Raw genomic sequence first — 21,409 nt, 5'->3', positions numbered from 1 at the left:
AATACGTGTCCCACCTGAGAGGAGGCATCTGATTGTTAGAGCCAGGCATGCCACCAATACATATCCTACCTGAGAGGAGGCATCGGATTGTCAGAGCCAGGCATGCCACCGATACATGTCCTACCTGAGGGGAGGCATCAGATTGTCAGAGCCAGGCATGCCACCAATACATGTCCCACCTGAGAGGAGGCATCAGATTGTCAGAGCCAGGCATGCCACCAATACATGTCCCACCTGAGGGGAGGCATCAGATTGTCAGAGCCAGGCATGCCACCAATACGTGCCCCACCTGAGGGGAGGCATCAGATTGTCAGAGCCAGGCATGCCACCAATACGTGTCCCACCTGAGAGGAGGCATCAGATTGTCAGAGCCAGGCATGCCACTGATACGTGTCCCACCTGAGAGGAGGCATCAGATTGTCAGAGCCAGGCATGCCACCAATACATGTCCCACCTGAGGGGAGGCATCAGATTGTCAGAGCCAGGCATGCCACCGATACATGTCCTACCTGAGGGGAGGCATCAGATTGTCAGAGCCAGGCATGCCACCAATACGTGTCCCACCTGAGAGGAGGCATCAGATTGTCAGAGCCAGGCATGTCACTAATACGTGTCCCACCTGAGAGGAGGCATCAGATTGTCAGAGCCAGGCATGCCACTGATACGTGTCCCACCTGAGAGGAGGCATCAGATTGTCAGAGCCAGGCATGCCACTGATACGTTTTCCACCTGAGAGGAGGCATCAGATTTTCAGAGCCAGGCATGCCACTGATACGTGTCCCACCTGAGAGGAGGCATCAGATTGTCAGAGCCAGGCATGCCACTGATACGTGTCCCACCTGAGAGGAGGCATCAGATTGTCAGAGCCAGGCATGCCACTGATACGTGTCCCACCTGAGAGGAGGCATCAGATTTTCAGAGCCAGGCATGCCACCAATACATGTCCCACCTGAGAGGAGGCATCAGATTGTCAGAGCCAGGCATGCCATCGATACGTGTCCCACCTGAGAGGAGGCATCGGATTGTCAGAGCCAGGCATGCCACCAATACATGTCCCACCTGAGAGGAGGCATCAGATTGTCAGAGCCAGGCATGCCATCGATACGTGTCCCACCTGAGAGGAGGCATCGGATTGTCAGAGCCAGGCATGCCACCAATACATGTCCCACCTGAGAGGAGGCATCAGATTGTCAGAGCCAGGCATGCCACCAATACATGTCCCACCTGAGGGGAGGCATCAGATTGTCAGAGCCAGGCATGCCACCAATACGTGCCCCACCTGAGGGGAGGCATCAGATTGTCAGAGCCAGGCATGCCACCGATACGTGTCCCACCTGAGAGGAGGCATCAGATTGTCAGAGCCAGGCATGCCACCAATACGTGTCCCACCTGAGAGGAGGCATCAGATTGTCAGAGCCAGGCATGCCACCAATACATGTCCCACCTGAGAGGAGGCATCAGATTGTCAGAGCCAGGCATGCCACCAATATGTGTCCCACCTGAGAGGAGGCATCAGATTGTCAGAGCCAGGCATGCCACCAATACGTGTCTCACCTGAGAGGAGGCATCAGATTGTCTGAGCCACGCATGCCACTAATACCTGTCCCACCTGAGAGGAGGCATCAGATTGTCAGAGCCAGGCATGCCACCAATACATATCCTACCTGAGAGGAGGCATCGGATTGTCAGAGCCAGGCATGCCACCGATACATGTCCCACCTGAGAGGAGGCATCAGATTGTCAGAGCCAGGCATGCCACTAATACCTGTCCCACCTGAGAGGAGACATCAGATTGTCAGAGCCACGCATGCCACTAATACCTGTCCCACCTGAGGGGAGGCATCAGATTGTCAGAGCCAGGCATGCCACCAATACGTGTCCCACCTGAGAGGAGGCATCACATTGTCAGAGCCAAGCATGCCACCAATACGTGTCCCACCTGAGAGGAGGCATCAGATTGTCAGAGCCAAGCATGCCACCAATACATATCCTACCTGAGAGGAGGCATCAGATTGTCAGAGCCAGGAGTGCCACCAATACATGTCCCACCTGAGAGGAGGCATCAGATTGTCAGAGCAAGGCATGCCACCAATACGTGTCCCACCTGAGAGGAGGCATCAGATTGTCAGAGCCAAGCATGCCACCAATACATATCCTACCTGAGAGGAGGCATCAGATTGTCAGAGCCAGGCATGCCACCAATATATGTCCCACCTGAGAGGAGGCATCAGATTGTCAGAGCAAGGCATGCCACCAATACGTGTCCCACCTGAGAGGAGGCATCAGATTGCCAGAGCCAGTCATGCTACCAATACATGTCCCACCTGAGAGGAGGCATCAGATTGTCAGAGCCAGGCATGCCACCGATACGTGTCCCACCTGAGAGGAGGCATCAGATTGCCAGAGCCAGGCATGCCACCGATACGTGTCCCACCTGAGAGGAGGCATCAGATTGCCAGAGCCAGGCATGCCACCGATACATGTCCCACCTGAGGGGAGGCATTACATTGTCAGAGCCAGGCATGCCACCAATACATGTCCCACCTGAGAGGAGACATCAGATTGTCAGAGCCAGGCATGCCACCGATACATGTCCCACCTGAGGGGAGGCATCACATTGTCAGAGCCAGGCATGCCACCAATACATATCCTACCTGAGAGGAGGCATCAGATTGTCAGAGCCAGGCATGCCACTAATACGTGTCCCACCTGAGAGGAGGCGTCAGATTGTCAGAGCCAGGCATGCCACCAATACATGTCCCACCTGAGAGGAGACATCAGATTGTCAGAGCCAGGCATGCCACCAATATATGTCCCACCTGAGAGGAGGCATCAGATTGTCAGAGCAAGGCATGCCACCAATACGTGTCCCACCTGAGAGGAGGCATCAGATTGTCAGAGCCAGGCATGCCACCGATACGTGTCCCACCTGATCGGAGGCATCAGATTGTCAGAGCCAGGCATGCCACTAATACGTGTCCCACCTGATCGGAGGCATCACATTGTCAGAGCCAGGCATGCCACCAATACATATCCTACCTGAGAGGAGGCATCAGATTGTCAGAGCCAGGCATGCCACCAATACATGTCCCACCTGAGAGGAGGCATCAGATTGTCAGAGCCAGGCATGCCACCAATACGTGTCCCACCTGAGAGGAGGCATCAGATTGTCAGAGAGAGGCATGCCACCGATACGTGTCCCGCCTGAGGGGAGGCATCAGATTGTCAGAGCCAGGCATGCCACTGATACGTTTCCCACCTGAGAGGAGGCATCAGATTGTCAGAGCCAGGCATGCCACCAATACGTGTCCCACCTGAGAGGAGGCATCACATTGTCAGAGCCAGGCATGCCACCAATACGTGTCCCACCTTAGAGGAGGCATCAAATTGTCAGTCAGGCATGCCACCAATACGTGTCCCACCTGAGAGGAGGCATCAGATTGTCAGTCAGGCATGCCACCAATACATGTCCCACCTAAGAGGAGGCATCAGATTGTCAGAGCCACGCATGCCACCGATACGTGTCCCACCTGAGAGGAGGCGTCAGAGCCAGGCATGCCACTAATACGTGCCCCACCTGAGAGGAGGCATCAGATTGTCAGAGCCAGGCATGCCACCAATACATGTCCCACCTGAGAGGAGGCATCAGATTGTCAGAGCCAGGCATGCCACCAATACGTGTCCCACCTGAGAGGAGGCATCAGATTGTCAGAGCCAGGCATGTCACTGATACATGTCCCACCTGAGAGGAGGCATCAGATTGTCAGAGCCACGCATGCCACCAATACATGTTCCACCTGAGAGGAGGCATCATATTGTCAGAGCCATGCATGCCACCTATACGTGTCCCACCTGAGAGGAGGCATCAGATTGTCAGAGCCAAGCATGCCACCAATACGTGTCCCACCTGAGAGGAGGCATCAGATTGTCAGAGCCAGGCATGCCATCGATACGTGTCCCACCTGAGAGGAGGCATCGGATTGTCAGAGCCAGGCATGCCACCAATACGTGTCCCACCTGAGAGGAGGCATCTGATTGTTAGAGCCAGGCATGCCACCAATACATATCCTACCTGAGAGGAGGCATCGGATTGTCAGAGCCAGGCATGCCACCGATACATGTCCTACCTGAGGGGAGGCATCAGATTGTCAGAGCCAGGCATGCCACCAATACATGTCCCACCTGAGAGGAGGCATCAGATTGTCAGAGCCAGGCATGCCACCAATACATGTCCCACCTGAGGGGAGGCATCAGATTGTCAGAGCCAGGCATGCCACCAATACGTGCCCCACCTGAGGGGAGGCATCAGATTGTCAGAGCCAGGCATGCCACCAATACGTGTCCCACCTGAGAGGAGGCATCAGATTGTCAGAGCCAGGCATGCCACTGATACGTGTCCCACCTGAGAGGAGGCATCAGATTGTCAGAGCCAGGCATGCCACCAATACATGTCCCACCTGAGGGGAGGCATCAGATTGTCAGAGCCAGGCATGCCACCGATACATGTCCTACCTGAGGGGAGGCATCAGATTGTCAGAGCCAGGCATGCCACCAATACGTGTCCCACCTGAGAGGAGGCATCAGATTGTCAGAGCCAGGCATGTCACTAATACGTGTCCCACCTGAGAGGAGGCATCAGATTGTCAGAGCCAGGCATGCCACTGATACGTGTCCCACCTGAGAGGAGGCATCAGATTGTCAGAGCCAGGCATGCCACTGATACGTGTTCCACCTGAGAGGAGGCATCAGATTTTCAGAGCCAGGCATGCCACCAATACATGTCCCACCTGAGAGGAGGCATCAGATTGTCAGAGCCAGGCATGCCATCGATACGTGTCCCACCTGAGAGGAGGCATCGGATTGTCAGAGCCAGGCATGCCACCGATACGTGTCTCACCTGAGAGGAGGCATCAGATTGTCAGAGCCAGGCATGCCACCAATATGTGTCCCACCTGAGAGGAGGCATCAGATTGTCAGAGCCAGGCATGCCACCGATACGTGTCTCACCTGAGAGGAGGCATCAGATTGTCTGAGCCACGCATGCCACTAATACCTGTCCCACCTGAGAGGAGGCATCAGATTGTCAGAGCCAGGCATGCCACCAATACGTGTCCCACCTGAGAGGAGGCATCACATTGTCAGAGCCAAGCATGCCACCAATACGTGTCCCACCTGAGAGGAGGCATCAGATTGTCAGAGCCAGGCATGCCACCAATACATATCCTACCTGAGAGGAGGCATCAGATTGTCAGAGCCAGGAGTGCCACCAATACATGTCCCACCTGAGAGGAGGCATCAGATTGTCAGAGCCAGGCATGCCACCAATATATGTCCCACCTGAGAGGAGGCATCAGATTGTCAGAGCAAGGCATGCCACCAATACGTGTCCCACCTGAGAGGAGGCATCAGATTGCCAGAGCCAGTCATGCTACCAATACATGTCCCACCTGAGAGGAGGCATCAGATTGTCAGAGCCAGGCATGCCACCGATACGTGTCCCACCTGAGAGGAGGCATCAGATTGCCAGAGCCAGGCATGCCACCGATACGTGTCCCACCTGAGAGGAGGCATCAGATTGCCAGAGCCAGGCATGCCACCGATACATGTCCCACCTGAGGGGAGGCATTACATTGTCAGAGCCAGGCATGCCACCAATACATGTCCCACCTGAGAGGAGACATCAGATTGTCAGAGCCAGGCATGCCACCGATACATGTCCCACCTGAGGGGAGGCATCACATTGTCAGAGCCAGGCATGCCACCAATACATATCCTACCTGAGAGGAGGCATCAGATTGTCAGAGCCAGGCATGCCACTAATACGTGTCCCACCGGAGAGGAGGCGTCAGATTGTCAGAGCCAGGCATGCCACCAATACATGTCCCACCTGAGAGGAGACATCAGATTGTCAGAGCCAGGCATGCCACCAATATATGTCCCACCTGAGAGGAGGCATCAGATTGTCAGAGCAAGGCATGCCACCAATACGTGTCCCACCTGAGAGGAGGCATCAGATTGTCAGAGCCAGGCATGCCACCGATACGTGTCCCACCTGATCGGAGGCATCAGATTGTCAGAGCCAGGCATGCCACTAATACGTGTCCCACCTGATCGGAGGCATCACATTGTCAGAGCCAGGCATGCCACCAATACATATCCTACCTGAGAGGAGGCATCAGATTGTCAGAGCCAGGCATGCCACCAATACATGTCCCACCTGAGAGGAGGCATCAGATTGTCAGAGCCAGGCATGCCACCAATACGTGTCCCACCTGAGAGGAGGCATCAGATTGTCAGAGAGAGGCATGCCACCGATACGTGTCCCGCCTGAGGGGAGGCATCAGATTGTCAGAGCCAGGCATGCCACCAATACGTGTCCCACCTGAGAGGAGGCATCACATTGTCAGAGCCAGGCATGCCACCAATACGTGTCCCACCTTAGAGGAGGCATCAAATTGTCAGTCAGGCATGCCACCAATACGTGTCCCACCTGAGAGGAGGCATCAGATTGTCAGTCAGGCATGCCACCAATACATGTCCCACCTAAGAGGAGGCATCAGATTGTCAGAGCCACGCATGCCACCGATACGTGTCCCACCTGAGAGGAGGCGTCAGAGCCAGGCATGCCACTAATACGTGCCCCACCTGAGAGGAGGCATCAGATTGTCAGAGCCAGGCATGCCACCAATACATGTCCCACCTGAGAGGAGGCATCAGATTGTCAGAGCCAGGCATGCCACCAATACGTGTCCCACCTGAGAGGAGGCATCAGATTGTCAGAGCCAGGCATGTCACTGATACATGTCCCACCTGAGAGGAGGCATCAGATTGTCAGAGCCACGCATGCCACCAATACATGTTCCACCTGAGAGGAGGCATCATATTGTCAGAGCCATGCATGCCACCTATACGTGTCCCACCTGAGAGGAGGCATCAGATTGTCAGAGCCAAGCATGCCACCAATACGTGTCCCACCTGAGAGGAGGCATCAGATTGTCAGAGCCAGGCATGCCACCAATACGTGTCCCGCCTGAGGGGAGGCATCAGATTGTCAGAGCCAGGCATGCCACCGATACGTGTCCCACCTGAGAGGAGACATCAGATTGTCAGAGCCACGCATGCCACCAATACATGTCCCACCTGAGAGGAGGCATCAGATTGTCAGAGCCAGGCATGTCACTGATACATGTCCCACCTGAGAGGAGGCATCAGATTGTCAGAGCCATGCATGCCACCTATACGTGTCCCACCTGAGAGGAGGCATCAGATTGTCAGAGCCAGGCATGCCACTAATACGTGTCCCACCTGAGAGGAGGCATCAGATTGTCAGAGCCAGGCATGCCACCGATACGTGTCCCACCTGAGGGGAGGCATCAGATTGTCAGAGCCAGGCATGCCACCGATACATGTCCCACCTGAGAGGAGGCATCAGATTGTCAGAGCCAGGCATGCCACCAATACATGTCCCACCTGAGAGGAGGCATCAGATTGTCAGAGCCAGGCATGCCACCAATACGTGTCCCACCTGAGAGGAGGCATCATATTGTCAGAGCCAGGCATGCCACCGATACATGTCCCACCTGAGAGGAGGCATCAGATTGTCAGAGCCAGGCATGCCACCAATACATGTCCCACCTGAGAGGAGGCATCAGATTGTCAGAGCCAGGCATGCCACCAATACGTGTCCCACCTGAGGGGAGGCATCAGATTGTCAGAGCCAGGCATGCCACCGATACGTGTCCCACCTGAGAGGAGGCATCAGATTGTCAGAGCCAGGCATGCCACCGATACGTGTCCCACCTGAGAGGAGGCATCAGATTGTCAGAGCCAGGCATGCCACTAATACGTGTCCCACCTGAGAGGAGGCATCAGATTGTCAGAGCCAGGCATGCCACCAATACATGTCCCACCTGAGAGGAGGCATCAGATTGTCAGAGCCAGGCATGCCACCAATACGTGTCCCACCTGAGAGGAGGCATCGGATTGTCAGAGCCAGGCATGCCACCAATACGTGTCCCACCTGAGAGGAGGCATCAGATTGTCAGAGCCAGGCATGCCACCAATACGTGTCCCACCTGAGAGGAGGCATCAGATTGTCAGAGCCAGGCATGCCACCAATACGTGTCCCACCTGAGAGGAGGCATCAGATTGTCAGAGCCAGGCATGCCACCAATACATGTCCCACCTGAGGGGAGGCATCAGATTGTCAGAGCCAGGCATGCCACCAATACGTGCCCCACCTGAGGGGAGGCATCAGATTGTCAGAGCCAGGCATGCCACCGATACGTGTCCCACCTGAGAGGAGGCATCAGATTGTCAGAGCCAGGCATGCCACCGATACGTGTCCCACCTGAGAGGAGGCATCAGATTGTCAGAGCCAGGCATGCCACCGATACGTGTCCCACCTGAGAGGAGGCATCAGATTGTCAGAGCCAGGCATGCCACCAATACGTGTCCCACCTGAGAGGAGGCATCAGATTGTCAGAGCCAGGCATGCCACCGATACGTGTCCCACCTGAGAGGAGGCATCAGATTGTCAGAGCCACGCATGCCACTAATACGTGTCCCACCTGAGAGGAGGCTTTAGATTGTCAGAGCCACGCATGCCACTAATACGTGTCCCACCCAGGGGTTTTTGTGTATTGAAGTTTAGATATGGGAATAGCACCGGCCTGATTATTAATTTACAGTATACTGTACAAGTACTAGCTTGGAGCAGCCCATATCTTCTAAATGTCTTTATCTGTAGAATATTGTCATTCTCAGTATAAGCAATACGGAATATTAATGCATATTTCATAAAAGTGAAGTCATCTTTGGACCTGTTGCACGAACATGTATAGTTTTATTTTATTAGTCAGCCAACTGTGTGGTTATGTACTGTAAAATCTCGCTATAGTAAACTCTGATATAGTGAACTGCCAACCATGTGCCTGTATGACTATACAATGTATGGCCAATCCTGATATAGTAATCTCAGTCCCCGGGTCCCGGCCATGTGCCTGCATGACTATATAATGTATGGCCAATACTGATATAGTAATCTCAGTCCCCGGGTCCCGGCCATGTGCCTGTATGACTATACAATGTATGGCCAATCCTGATATAGTAATCTCAGTCCCCGGGTCCCGGCCATGCGCCTGTATGACTACACAATGTATGGCCAATCCTGATATAGTAATCTCAGTCCCCGAGTCCTGACCATGTGCCTGTATGACTATACAATGTATGGCCAATCCTGATATAGTAATCTCAGTCCCTGGGTCCTGACCATGTGTCTGTATGACTATACAATGTATGGCCAATCCTGATATAGTAATCTCAGTCCCCGGGTCCCGGCCATGTGCCTGTATGACTATACAATGCATGGCCAATCCTGATATAGTAATCTCAGTCCCCGGGTCCCGGCCATGCGCCTGTATGACTACACAATGTATGGCCAATCCTGATATAGTAATCTCAGTCCCCGGGTCCTGACCATGTGTCTGTATGACTATACAATGTATGACCAATCCTGATATAGTAATCTCAGTCCCCGGGTCCCGGCCATGTGCCTGTATGACTATACAATGTATGGCTAATCCTGATATAGTAATCTCAGTCCCTGGGTCCTGACCATGTGTCTGTATGACTATACAATGTATGGCCAATCCTGATATAGTAATCTCAGTCCCCGGGTCCCGGCCATGTGCCTGTATGACTATACAATGCATGGCCAATCCTGATATAGTAATCTCAGTCCCCGGGTCCTGGCCATGTGTCTGTATGACTATACAATGTATGGCCAATCCTGATATAGTAATCTCAGTCCCCGGGTCCCGGCCATGTCCCTGTATGACTATACAATGTATGGCCAATCCTGATATAGTAATCTCAGTCCCCGGGTCCTGGCCATGTGCCTGTATGACTATACAATGTATGGCCAATCCTGATATAGTAATCTCAGTCCCCGGGTCCTGGCCATGTGTCTGTATGACTATACAATGTATGGCCAATCCTGATATAGTAATCTCAGTCCCCGGGTCCCGGCCATGTGCCTGTATGACTATATAATGTATGGCCAATCCTGATATAGTAATCTCAGTCCCCGGGTCCTGGCCATGTGCCTGTATGACTATACAATGTATGGCCAATCCTGATATAGTAATCTCAGTTCCCGGGTCCTGGCCATGTGCCTGTATGACTATACAATGTATGGCCAATCCTGATATAGTAATCTCAGTCCCCGGGTCCTGGCCATGTGCCTGTATGACTATACAATGTATGGCCAATCCTGATATAGTAATCTCAGTCCCCGGGTCCCGGCCATGTGCTTGTATGACTATACAATGTATGACCAATCCTGATATAGTAATCTGAGTCCCGGGTCCTGGCCATGTGCCTGTATGACTATACAATGTATGGCCAATCCTGATATAGTAATCTCAGTCCCCGGGTCCCGGCCATGTGCCTGCATGACTATATAATGTATGGCCAATACTGATATAGTCATCTCAGTCCCCGGGTCCCGGACATGTGCCTGTATGACTATACAATGTATGACCTATCCTGATATAGTAATCTCAGTCACCAGGTCCCGGCCATGTGCCTGTATGACTATACAATGTATGACCAATCCTGATATAGTAATCTCAGTCCCCGGGTCCTGGCCATGTGCCTGTATGACTATACAATGTATGACCAATCCTGATATAGTAATCTCAGTCCCCGGGTCCTGGCCATGTGCCTGTATGACTATACAATGTATGGCCAATCCTGATATAGTAATCTCAGTCCCCGGGTCCCAGCCATGTGCCTGTATGACTATACAATGTATGGCCAATCCTGATATAGTAATCTCAGTCCCTGGGTCCCGGCCATGTGCCTGTATGACTATACAATGTATGGCCAATCCTGATATAGTAATCTCAGTCCCCGGCCATGTGCCTGTATGACTATACAATGTTTGGCCAATCCTGATATAGTAATCTCAGTCCCCGGGTCCCGGCCATGTGCCTGTATGACTATACAACGTATGGCCAATCCTGATATAGTAATCTCAGTCCCCGGGTCCTGGCCATGTATCTGTATGACTATACAATGTATGGCCAATCCTGATATAGTAATCTCAGTCCCCGGGTCCCGGCCATGTGCCTGTATGAAAATACAATGTATGGCCAATCCTGATATAGTAATCTCAGTCCCCGGGTCCCGGCCATGTGCCTGTATGACTATACAATGTATGACCAATCCTGATATAGTAATCTCAGTCCCCGGGTCCTGGCCATGTATCTGTATGACTATACAATGTATGGCCAATCCTGATATAGTAATCTCAGTCCCTGGGTCCTGGCCATGTGCCTGTATGACTATACAATGTATGGCAATCCTGATATAGTAATCTCAGTCCCTGGGTCCCAGCCATGTGCCTGTATGACTATACAATGTATGGCCAATCCTGATATAGTAATCTCAGTCCCCGGGTCCTGACCATGTGCCTGTATGACTATACAATGTATGGCCAATCCTGATATAGTAATCTCAGTCCCCGGGTCCCGGCCATGTGCCTGTATGACTATACAATGTATGGCCAATCCTGATATAGTAATCTCAGTCCCCGGGTCCCGGCCATGTGCCTGTATGACTATACAATGTATGGCCAATCCTGATATAGTAATCTCAGTCCCCGGGTCCCGGCCATGCGCCTGTATGACTACACAATGTATGGCCTATCCTCATATAGTGATCTCAGTCCCCGGGTCCTGACCATGTGCCTGTATGACTATACAATGTATGGCCAATCCTGATATAGTAATCTCAGTCCCCGGGTCCCGGCCATGTGCCTGTATGACTATACAATGCATGGCCAATCCTGATATAGTAATCTCAGTCCCCGGGTCCCGGCCATGTCCCTGTATGACTATACAATGTATGACCAATCCTGATATAGTAATCTCAGTCCCCGGGTCCCGGCCATGTGCCTGTATGACTATACAATGTATGGCCAATCCTGATATAGTAATCTCAGTCCCCGGGTCCCGGCCATGTGCCTGTATGACTATACAATGCATGGCCAATCCTGATATAGTAATCTCAGTCCCCGGGTCCTGGCCATGTGTCTGTATGACTATATAATGTATGGCCAATCCTGATATAGTAATCTCAGTCCCCGGGTCCCAGCCATGTGTCTGTATGACTATATAATGTATGGCCAATCCTAATATAGTAATCTCAGTCCCCGGGTCCCAGCCATGTGCCTGTATGACTATACAATGTATGGCCAATCCTGATATAGTAATCTCAGTCCCCGGGTCCTGGCCATGTGCCTGTATGACTATACAATGTATGGCCAATCCTGATATAGTAATCTCAGTCCCCGGGTCCCGGCCATGTCCCTGTATGACTATACAATGTATGGCCTATCCTCATATAGTGATCTCAGTCCCCGGGTCCCGACCATGTGCCTGTATGACTATACAATGTATGGCCAATCCTGATATAGTAATCTCAGTCCCCGGGTCCTGGCCATGTGCCTGTATGACTATACAATGTATGGCCAATCCTGATATAGTAATCTCAGTCCCCGGGTCCTGACCATGTGTCTGTATGACTATACAATGTATGGCCAATCCTGATATAGTAATCTCAGTCCCCGGCCATGTGCCTGTATGAATATACAATGTATGGCCAATCCTGATATAGTAATCTCAGTCCCGGGGTCCTGGCCATGTGTCTGTATGACTATATAATGTATGGCCAATCCTGATATAGTAATCTCAGTCCCCGGGTCCCAGCCATGTGTCTGTATGACTATATAATGTATGGCCAATCCTGATATAGTAATCTCAGTCCCCGGGTCTCAGCCATGTGCCTGTATGACTATACAATGTATGGCCAATCCTGATATAGTAATCTCAGTCCCCCGGTCCTGGCCATGTGCCTGTATGACTATATAATGTATGGCCAATCCTGATATAGTAATCTCAGTCCCCGGGTCTCAGCCATGTGCCTGTATGACTATACAATGTATGGCCAATCCTGATATAGTAATCTCAGTCCCCCGGTCCTGGCCATGTGCCTGTATGACTATATAATGTATGGCCAATCCTGATATAGTAATCTCAGTCCCCGGGTCCCAGCCATGTGCCTGTATGACTATACAATGTATGGCCAATCCTGATATAGTAATCTCAGTCCCCGGGTCCTGGCCATGTGCCTGTATGACTACACAATGTATGGCCAATCCTGATATAGTAATCTCAGTCCCCGGGTCCCGGCCATGTCCCTGTATGACTATACAATGTATGGCCTATCCTCATATAGTGATCTCAGTCCCCGGGTCCTGACCATGTGTCTGTATGACTATACAATGTATGGCCAATCCTGATATAGTAATCTCAGTCCCCGGCCATGTGCCTGTATGAATATACAATGTATGGCCAATCCTGATATAGTAATCTCAGTCCCCGGGTCCTGGCCATGTGCCTGTATGACTATACAATGTATGGCCAATCCTGATATAGTAATCTCAGTCCCCGGGTCCCGGCCATGTGCCTGTATGACTATACAATGTATGGCCAATCCTGATATAGTAATCTCAGTCCCCGGGTCCCGGCCATGTGCCTGTATGACTATACAATGTATGGCCAATCCTGATATAGTAATCTCAGTCCCCGGGTCCCGGCCATGCGCCTGTATGACTACACAATGTATGGCCAATCCTGATATAGTAATCTCAGTCCCCGGGTCCCGGCCATGTCCCTGTATGACTATACAATGTATGGCCTATCCTCATATAGTGATCTCAGTCCCCGGGTCCTGACCATGTGTCTGTATGACTATACAATGTATGGCCAATCCTGATATAGTAATCTCAGTCCCCGGGTCCTGGCCATGCGCCTGTATGACTATACAATGTATGGCCAATCCTGATATAGTAATCTCAGTCCCCGGGTCCCGGCCATGTGCCTGTATGACTATACAATGTATAGCCAATCCTGATATAGTAATCTCAGTCCCCGGGTCCCGGCCATGCGCCTGTATGACTACACAATGTATGGCCAATCCTGATATAGTAATCTCAGTCCCCGGGTCCCGGCCATGTCCCTGTATGACTATACAATGTATGGCCTATCCTCATATAGTGATCTCAGTCCCCGGGTCCTGACCATGTGTCTGTATGACTATACAATGTATGGCCAATCCTGATATAGTAATCTCAGTCCCCGGGTCCTGGCAATGTGCCTGTATGACTATACAATGTATGGCCAATCCTGATATAGTAATCTCAGTCCCAGGGTCCTGGCAATGTGCCTGTATGACTATACAATGTATGGCCAATCCTGATATAGTAATCTTAGTCCCCGGGTCCTGACCATGTACCTATATGACTATACAATGTATGGCCAATCCTGATATAGTAATCTCAGTCCCGGGGTCCTGGCCATGTGCCTGTATGACTATACAATGTATGGCCAATCCTGATATAGTAATCTCAGTCCCCGGGTCCTGGCCATGTGCCTGTATGACTATACAATGTATGGGCAATCCTGATATAGTAATCTCAGTCCCCGGGTCCCGGCCATGTGCCTGTATGACTATACAATGTATGGCCAATCCTGATATAGTAATCTCAGTCCCCGGGTCCCGGTCATGTGCCTGAATGACTATACAATGTATGGCAATCCTGATATAGGAAACTTCTTGGCCAGGTTTCTTGATATTTACCATAAGTGCATCTTACTGTATGACCGAGGAATGGAGCTCACTGTGCGGTCATGCTTTGATCTGGCTGTTTTTTTGTTTATCCTAGGAAAGGGGTCAGAAAACACGGGAGTCAGTAAGACGTTGGTGTCTTTTCCAGTGAAACTCTCTAATTTCCATGAATCAACGACAGGTGAGAATTTAGATGACCTGGCCAAACATAAGAATATGCCAAAGTTGGATGTAGGAAGCTGTGTGGACATTGGCCACGAAATGAAAAGTGAAGGCCAAGAACCTCAACAAGATGATTCTTCATCCAGCTCAAGCTCTGACTCTGAGAGTGACAGTGACGAAGAGGGAAAGAATAGTCGGGAAGTAGAAACCGCTGGAAGACAGAAACTGACCGGTCCAACAGGCAGAACAAAAGCAAGTTCTGATGTCCAAAACACACATTTAGCACAAGTAGAAGCACAGGAAGGCAAAGAAAGGGACATTCTGAAGGTGCCAAAATCAGGAAAAGAGAATGGCGAGGATTTGGTGGACCTTTCCCCTGCAGAGGATGCGCAGAATCAAATGCATGCTAAATCCCAACCTGAGAAGATGATCGATAACCTGACTGGACAGGAGAAAGGTGAAGACATGATGGACTCTGCCCCAGCATTGGACAGACAGGAGGACAGTTCCTATGCTCAGGAACAGCCCAAGATTACTGGAGATCTTTCTACTCAGGGAAAGTGTGAAGAGTTGGTGGACATTGCCCCGGGGGTGAAAACGCACAAACCTCTGGGGAGGTCCCACCTGGAGGATATAACGCCTTCTAGGGACCTTACTTTACAGGATAGAAGTGAAGTCTTGCTGGACGTTGCCCCGGTGGTGGAGTCAGAGGAACAAGTCCGTACGTTACAGGACAGAAGTGAAGTCTTGCTGGATGTTGCCCCAGTGGTGGAGTCAGAGGAACAAGTCCGTACGTTACAGGACAGAAGTGAAGTCTTGCTGGATGTTGCCCCGGTGGTGGAGTCAGAGGAACAGGTCCGTACGTTACAGGACAGAAGTGAAGTCTTGCTGGATGTTGCACCGGTGGTGGACTCAGAGGAACAAGTCCGTACGTTACAGGACAGAAGTGAAGTCTTGCTGGATGTTGCCCCGGTGGTGGAGTCAGAGGAACAAGTCCGTACGTTACAGGACAGAAGTGAAGTCTTGCTGGATGTTGCTCCAGTGGTGGAGTCAGAGGAACAGGTCCGTACGTTACAGGACAGAAGTGAAGTCTTGCTGGATATTGCCCCAGTGGTGGAGTCAGAGGAACAAGTCCGTACGTTACAGGACAGAAGTGAAGTCTTGCTGGATGTTGCTCCAGTGGTGGAGTCAGAGGAACAGGTCCGTACGTTACAGGACAGAAGTGAAGTCTTGCTGGATATTGCGCCGGTGGTGGACTCAGAGGAACAAGCACAGAGTTCTGAAGCTGTAAGCCAAGGTGAGGAGGTGACCATTGCAGCCCACAAACTGGAAGAAATGCCCGCCCCTGAGGACCTGGAGCCGTCAGATGGGCTGTCTCTTCCCTCCGCTGACACAGAAGAGGAAACTACTGCTGCAGCTGCACGTGAGCAGAGCTCTGTACAGAAATATACTTTCCCTAATGCTTTCCTGCTCCCGCCTCTTCCTAAATGTTCCTATGTACAAACCTGTCACCACCCTGATCCTGAATTAACACAGAACTCTCCTACCATCTTTCTGTTTCCACCCTCACATTGTTCAGTGGATGAAGCGTGGGTGTAGCCTGTGTGGCACAAATACAGAAGCAGACTGTGTATTCTTGTGTACGGTGTACTTTCCGGTCTCACAAGGCCAATCCCTCATCCTGAGCAATATTCCCCACAAAATAATGTACCTATGGCTTTTCTATATGTTACCCGATACTGTCTCTGGTCCTCGCTTCCTGTCTCTCTGATACCTGGCACTGTCTCTCCGATACCTGGCACTGTGTTATCCGATACCTGGCACTGTGTTATCCGATATCTGGCACTGTGTCATCCGATATCTGGCACTGTCTCTCCGATACCTGGCACTGTGTTATCCGATATCTGGCACTGTGTCATCCGATATCTGGCACTGTGTCATCCGATATCTGGCACTGTCTCTCCGATACCTGGCACTGTCTCTCCGATACCTGGCACTGTCTCTCCGATACCTGGCACTGTCTCTCCGATACCTGGCACTGTGTTATCCGATATCTGGCACTGTCTCTCTGATATCTGGCACTGTCTCTCAGGTACCTGGCACTGTCTCTCCGATATCTGGCACTGTCTCTCAGGTACCTGGCACTGTCTCTTTGATACCTGGCACTGTCTCTTTGGTATCTGGCACTGTCTACTTGTCTGTAGTCCTCTCTCTGCACTGTCTCTCTGCTACCTGGTGGACAGAGAGCTAGTGTAGGGCTTTACAGAGGGTAGAAGTGGAAGCAGAGTGGTGGGAAGAATGAATGAATCTAGCTGCTGCATCCATGACAAGGGGAAATGAGGTTCAAGGGCAGGCCAGACAGTAGGGCATTGCAGTAGTCAAGGCGGGAGATGATGAGGGCATGGATGAGAAGATTGGGTAGTGTCTGGGGTCAGGAAGGGGAGCATCTTGGAGACGTTGCAGAGGAGGAAGTTGCAGGGTCTGGTGACATTTTGGATGTGGGGACCAAAGGAGAGAGCAGAGTCCAGGGTGACGCCCAGGTAGCAGGCTCGGGGGTAGGGCGGATGGTTGATCGTGACGTGAATATCTGGAAGGGATGGTGCAGTGTGGTCCGGGACAATTAGGGGCTGAGTTTTATCTAAGTTAAGCTTCAGGAACCTTTCTGACATCCAGGAGGAGATAGTCGAGAGGCAGGAGGTGACCTTGTCCATGGTGGATGGGAAGAGATCTGGGGTGTGGAGCTAGATATGGGTATCATCGGCATATAGGTGGTATTTGAAGCCAAGGGAGGAGATGACTTTGCCGATGGAGGAGATGTAGATTGAGAACAGTATGGGGCCCTGAACAGAGCCCTGGGGGACGCCAACCAAAAGGGGGGTGGGAGTTGAGGAGGAGTCATTGAAGGAGGTTGTGAAAAGGTGATTGGAGAGGTATGAGGAGATCCAGGCCAGGGTGCTGTCGCTAATCCCTTAGGATTGTAGGGACTGGAGGAGTCGAGGCCGAGGACAGGTTGAAGAGTAGCAGGATGGAGTAATTTCCTTTGGCTAAGGCAAGGATAAGGCTGTTGACAACCTTAATGAAACATGTTTCTGTTGAGTGGGCAGCACGGAATCCAAATTGTCGGTAGTTAAGTAGGGAGTTGGTGCTCAGGTCATGTGTGATGCGAGGACCAGGCGTTCGATGAGCTTCGAGGTAAAAGGGAAGGAGGGAGATTGGATGGTAGGGAGGGGTCAGTGATGGTTTTTCAGAAGGGGAAGCACAATGGGCAATCCCGCATCATTTTCCCAGACGATGCGCGCGTTTCTTCATAGAGGAACACAGCGCCGCCCTGCAGGCTGCATGCATATTACACTTCTTCAGGAACGCTGCCCCCTGGTGGAAACCAGAAGTGTGTGTGCGTTCGTTCGTTCGTTCAGACGCAGTGGTCATTGCATTCCAGCGGAGGTGAGACTGCAGATCACTGGCCTTACTCAATAAACTTCTCCCCCCAGTTTCTAACCGCTGCTCTCTTCATACCTTTGTGCACCCGGCATACAAGACAGTGCTGGAAATAAGCAGGGCTGGGGAGTCGGTACAAAAATCATCCGACTCCTCAGTTTATGAAACTTCCAACTCCATACCCAAAATGGCTCTGACTCCCGACTCTTTAGTCTAATACTTACCAGGGCTGGGGAGTCGGTGCAACAATCATCCAACTCCGACTCCTCAGTTTATGAAACTTCCAACTCCATACCCAAAATGGCTCTGACTCCCGACTCCTTAGTCTAATACTTACCAGGGCTGGGGAGTCAGTGCAACAATCATCCAACTCCTCAGTTTATGAAACTTCCAACTCCATACCCAAAATGGCTCAGACTCCTCGACTCCTTAGTCTAATACTTACCAGGGCTGGGGAGTCAGTGCAACAATCATCCGACTCCTCACTTTATGAAACTTCCAACTCCATACCCAAAATGGCTCAGACTCCTCGACTCCTACTCCGACTCCACAGCCCTGGAAATAAGTAACTTTCTGCTTTACCGACTTTTTAGCACCTTTTTAATTGAACATTTTCCAGGTAAAATGAGAAATGTTCTCTTGCAGAGACAGTAAGTGCCTAGAATGGTGACAGATGGCGGAATACCCTCCAGCCTGTGTTACACGACGTTTCTGTGTTCTGATCCGCTTCTCTGTCTGAAGAAGGAAAGCCACGTACAGCTGCTCAGTGACCACATTCACTCATTCCACATTTATGGGTTTGATGTCAGCTTTCAAAGAGTTAGAATCGCAGCTATACTGCAGGTGTGCGAGGGATACTATGGAATCCACAATCACTGCAATTCAAAATGGGGTAACTTTTTGTGGAGCGCCTCCTATTACATATACTAACAAATTACAACACTGGATATAGCGCTCAGTGTCACCAGTAGGAGATTATAGCCCACTATAACAGCAGTCCTTAAACTTCAGTTTTCATCTTGTCTTAAGTTAGAGACACTAACGTAGCGTGGATCAGGGAGGGAGGCCCTAGAGCTGTGCAGCCGCACTCGCGTCGATGTGGACTGCGCAGCCGCGGCCTCCTCCGGCGGCCATATTTGAGGAGGCAGGAGAGCCTGACCCGGGCTGTGGGGTCGGGGTCCGGACGGGGGGAGGATAAGCAGCGGGGACCCGGCGGAGCTGCACAGAGGGTGCGGATGGCGTCCTCCGTGCCTTCAAACTTCATCCAGGTACAGACCTTTTTTTTACTGATTTGGGCTCGTAAGTCCTTTAACAAACTCCAGTTGTTATCTATGCAAGAGCCATTGATCTGCACGGCTTTCAAAGTCGCAGAGAGCTCTGTCTTCTGAAGCTTGTTATCTCAACTGTCAGTCACTGTATTTTCTTTTTCTCTCCAAAGGACAGGTCAATAGTTCACTGGCCTGCTCTGTAAAATCATTTAGAATGCTGAGTAGTGTATAAACTGCAAATATTAGAGAATGATGCAATGTTATAAACAAAAAAAATATATAGCTGAAAATAAAAATGAGAATATTTTCTTTGCTACTAATCTTCTAGTAATTATCTGTACTGCACAACCAATTCATTATATCATATTTTTTTTGCTTCAGTGTCTCTTTAAATCCTGTGGGATTCCTCATTCAAGTGAGTGCCACCACGAACCCCTAGAAGGGGACACTCACCCTTAGTTGTATACCCTCTATGAGATTGGATCAATGCAAGCCTGCAGGGTCATTAGAGGCCACCCACACACACAATTGTATTACAAGTTATAAATGGCCACTGGCATAGTAAGACCTTGATCATCAAGCATAGAGTTTGTAGGGTTTTCCCCCTTAATGTTGGTCTCCTGGCCGACTTGGGATGAGTCCTCCACTGATCTTAATGCCTTCTCAAGCCAGGACTTATGTGGATTAAGATGTTGAGAAGGCATTAAGATGAGTGGAGGATATTATTATTAGGTATTTATGTATGTAGAACCCATACAGCCAGTTACGAAGGTCACATCTAATGGTTCTGCAGCTTTTTACCATGTGTCTTCTCTCAAACTTTATGCTGGGATTGTTTGACTTCCATGTTCTCATCCAATCATTCTCTTCCCTTTCAGTGTCTCCGCCTCCTCCATCTCCTCCATCCCCAGAAGAACCGTTTGATAATTCCAGATACCAGAACGAGCAACACCACAGCTACACCCCATTCACCTTCGTGGATTATGATCTTGAACTCTCCAAGTTTCGGCTTCCTCAGCCTTCATCTGGGCGACCCTCCCCCCAACACTGAGCCAACTTGTGATGTCACTGTGCCCCTCCCCCGGGACAACTTGTGATGTCGCTACACTTGTGCAATAAATGCATTGTATATATTTCACCAGTCTGCTGAGTGGTGAATGATTATCAGTACTACAGGGCTATACCAAGCCAAGCAGATCCGTCAAAACCTGTCTTATCAGCGGAATGATCGATTGTACACACGTCTGACTTGACTTCTGAACGACCAGTCGTTTGGAAAAATCAGACGTGTGTATGTACCTTTAGTCATCAGATTTATCGGTTGGTCAGCTGTTTCGTAAGTTGATCTATTGGTTGGTCAGCTGATGTTTCGGTTGGTCAACTCTGTATCAGTTGGTCAAGTACATCATCAGCTCAGTAACTTGAGGAACTCCATGACACTGGTGGCCACTTAGGGCCTGAGCCCACTGATGCAGTTGTGTCTGCTTTTTAGTTACACATCAATGTTAGAGATGCTGAAAAGCAGACAGAAGCAGACACAACTGCGTCAGTGGGTTCAGGCACTTAGGGGGAATATCTTTATAGGCCTGCAGTGTCTTCTCAGCTTTGTGGCATTCACAACGCAATCTGACACAGTAATACTATAACTAAATGTAATTTTGCCTTCTTAAAACAGAAGCTGTTTGCGATAATGCAGTTGTAAGTAAGCAGCTGAAGTTACCCACAATGCACCAGTGCTGAACATGCAAATGATCTCATTATGCCCCTGAAAGCCAGCCTTATTCCAGAACTACCTGTAGTGAGCCTGTAGCTTATACATGTTACTGAGTCACACCAACCCCACATGC

General features: G+C 50.7%; 2 protein-coding genes across 2 annotated transcripts in view; one reads left to right on the top strand and one right to left on the bottom strand.

Moving 5' to 3' along the window:
- The window catches only part of WDR4 (WD repeat domain 4), a 232,636-nt gene extending 211,759 nt beyond the window's left edge, over positions 1-20,877 (bottom strand). Inside the window, exon 1 of the mRNA XM_068271046.1 lies at positions 20,862-20,877. Within this exon, the coding sequence (XP_068127147.1) occupies positions 20,862-20,871 (10 nt within the window). The 5' untranslated portion in view covers positions 20,872-20,877. The remainder of the gene's footprint in view (positions 1-20,861) is intronic.
- NDUFV3 (NADH:ubiquinone oxidoreductase subunit V3) lies at positions 14,632-20,700 on the top strand. The gene is made up of 2 exons (XM_068271095.1): positions 14,632-16,279; positions 20,441-20,700. Exons 1-2 carry the CDS (start codon positions 14,632-14,634, stop codon positions 20,611-20,613), a joined length of 1,821 nt encoding a protein of 606 aa, XP_068127196.1. The 3' UTR covers positions 20,614-20,700.
- Positions 20,878-21,409: the final 532 nt, after the last annotated feature.

The sequence above is a fragment of the Hyperolius riggenbachi genome, chromosome 2 (genome assembly GCF_040937935.1).
Source record: "Hyperolius riggenbachi isolate aHypRig1 chromosome 2, aHypRig1.pri, whole genome shotgun sequence".
Lineage (NCBI taxonomy): Eukaryota > Metazoa > Chordata > Amphibia > Anura > Hyperoliidae > Hyperolius > Hyperolius riggenbachi.
This window is presented reverse-complemented; position numbering and strand designations above follow the sequence as displayed.

Excerpts from the sequence above, each read along its gene's own strand:
- NDUFV3 (XM_068271095.1), top strand. The coding sequence starts at position 14,632 with ATGTGCCTGAATGACTATACAATGTATGGCAATCCTGATATAGGAAAC. Across the intron at positions 16,280-20,440 it reads AACTACTGCTGCAGCTGCAC|TGTCTCCGCCTCCTCCATCT; the intron begins GTGAGCAGAGCT and ends CTTCCCTTTCAG.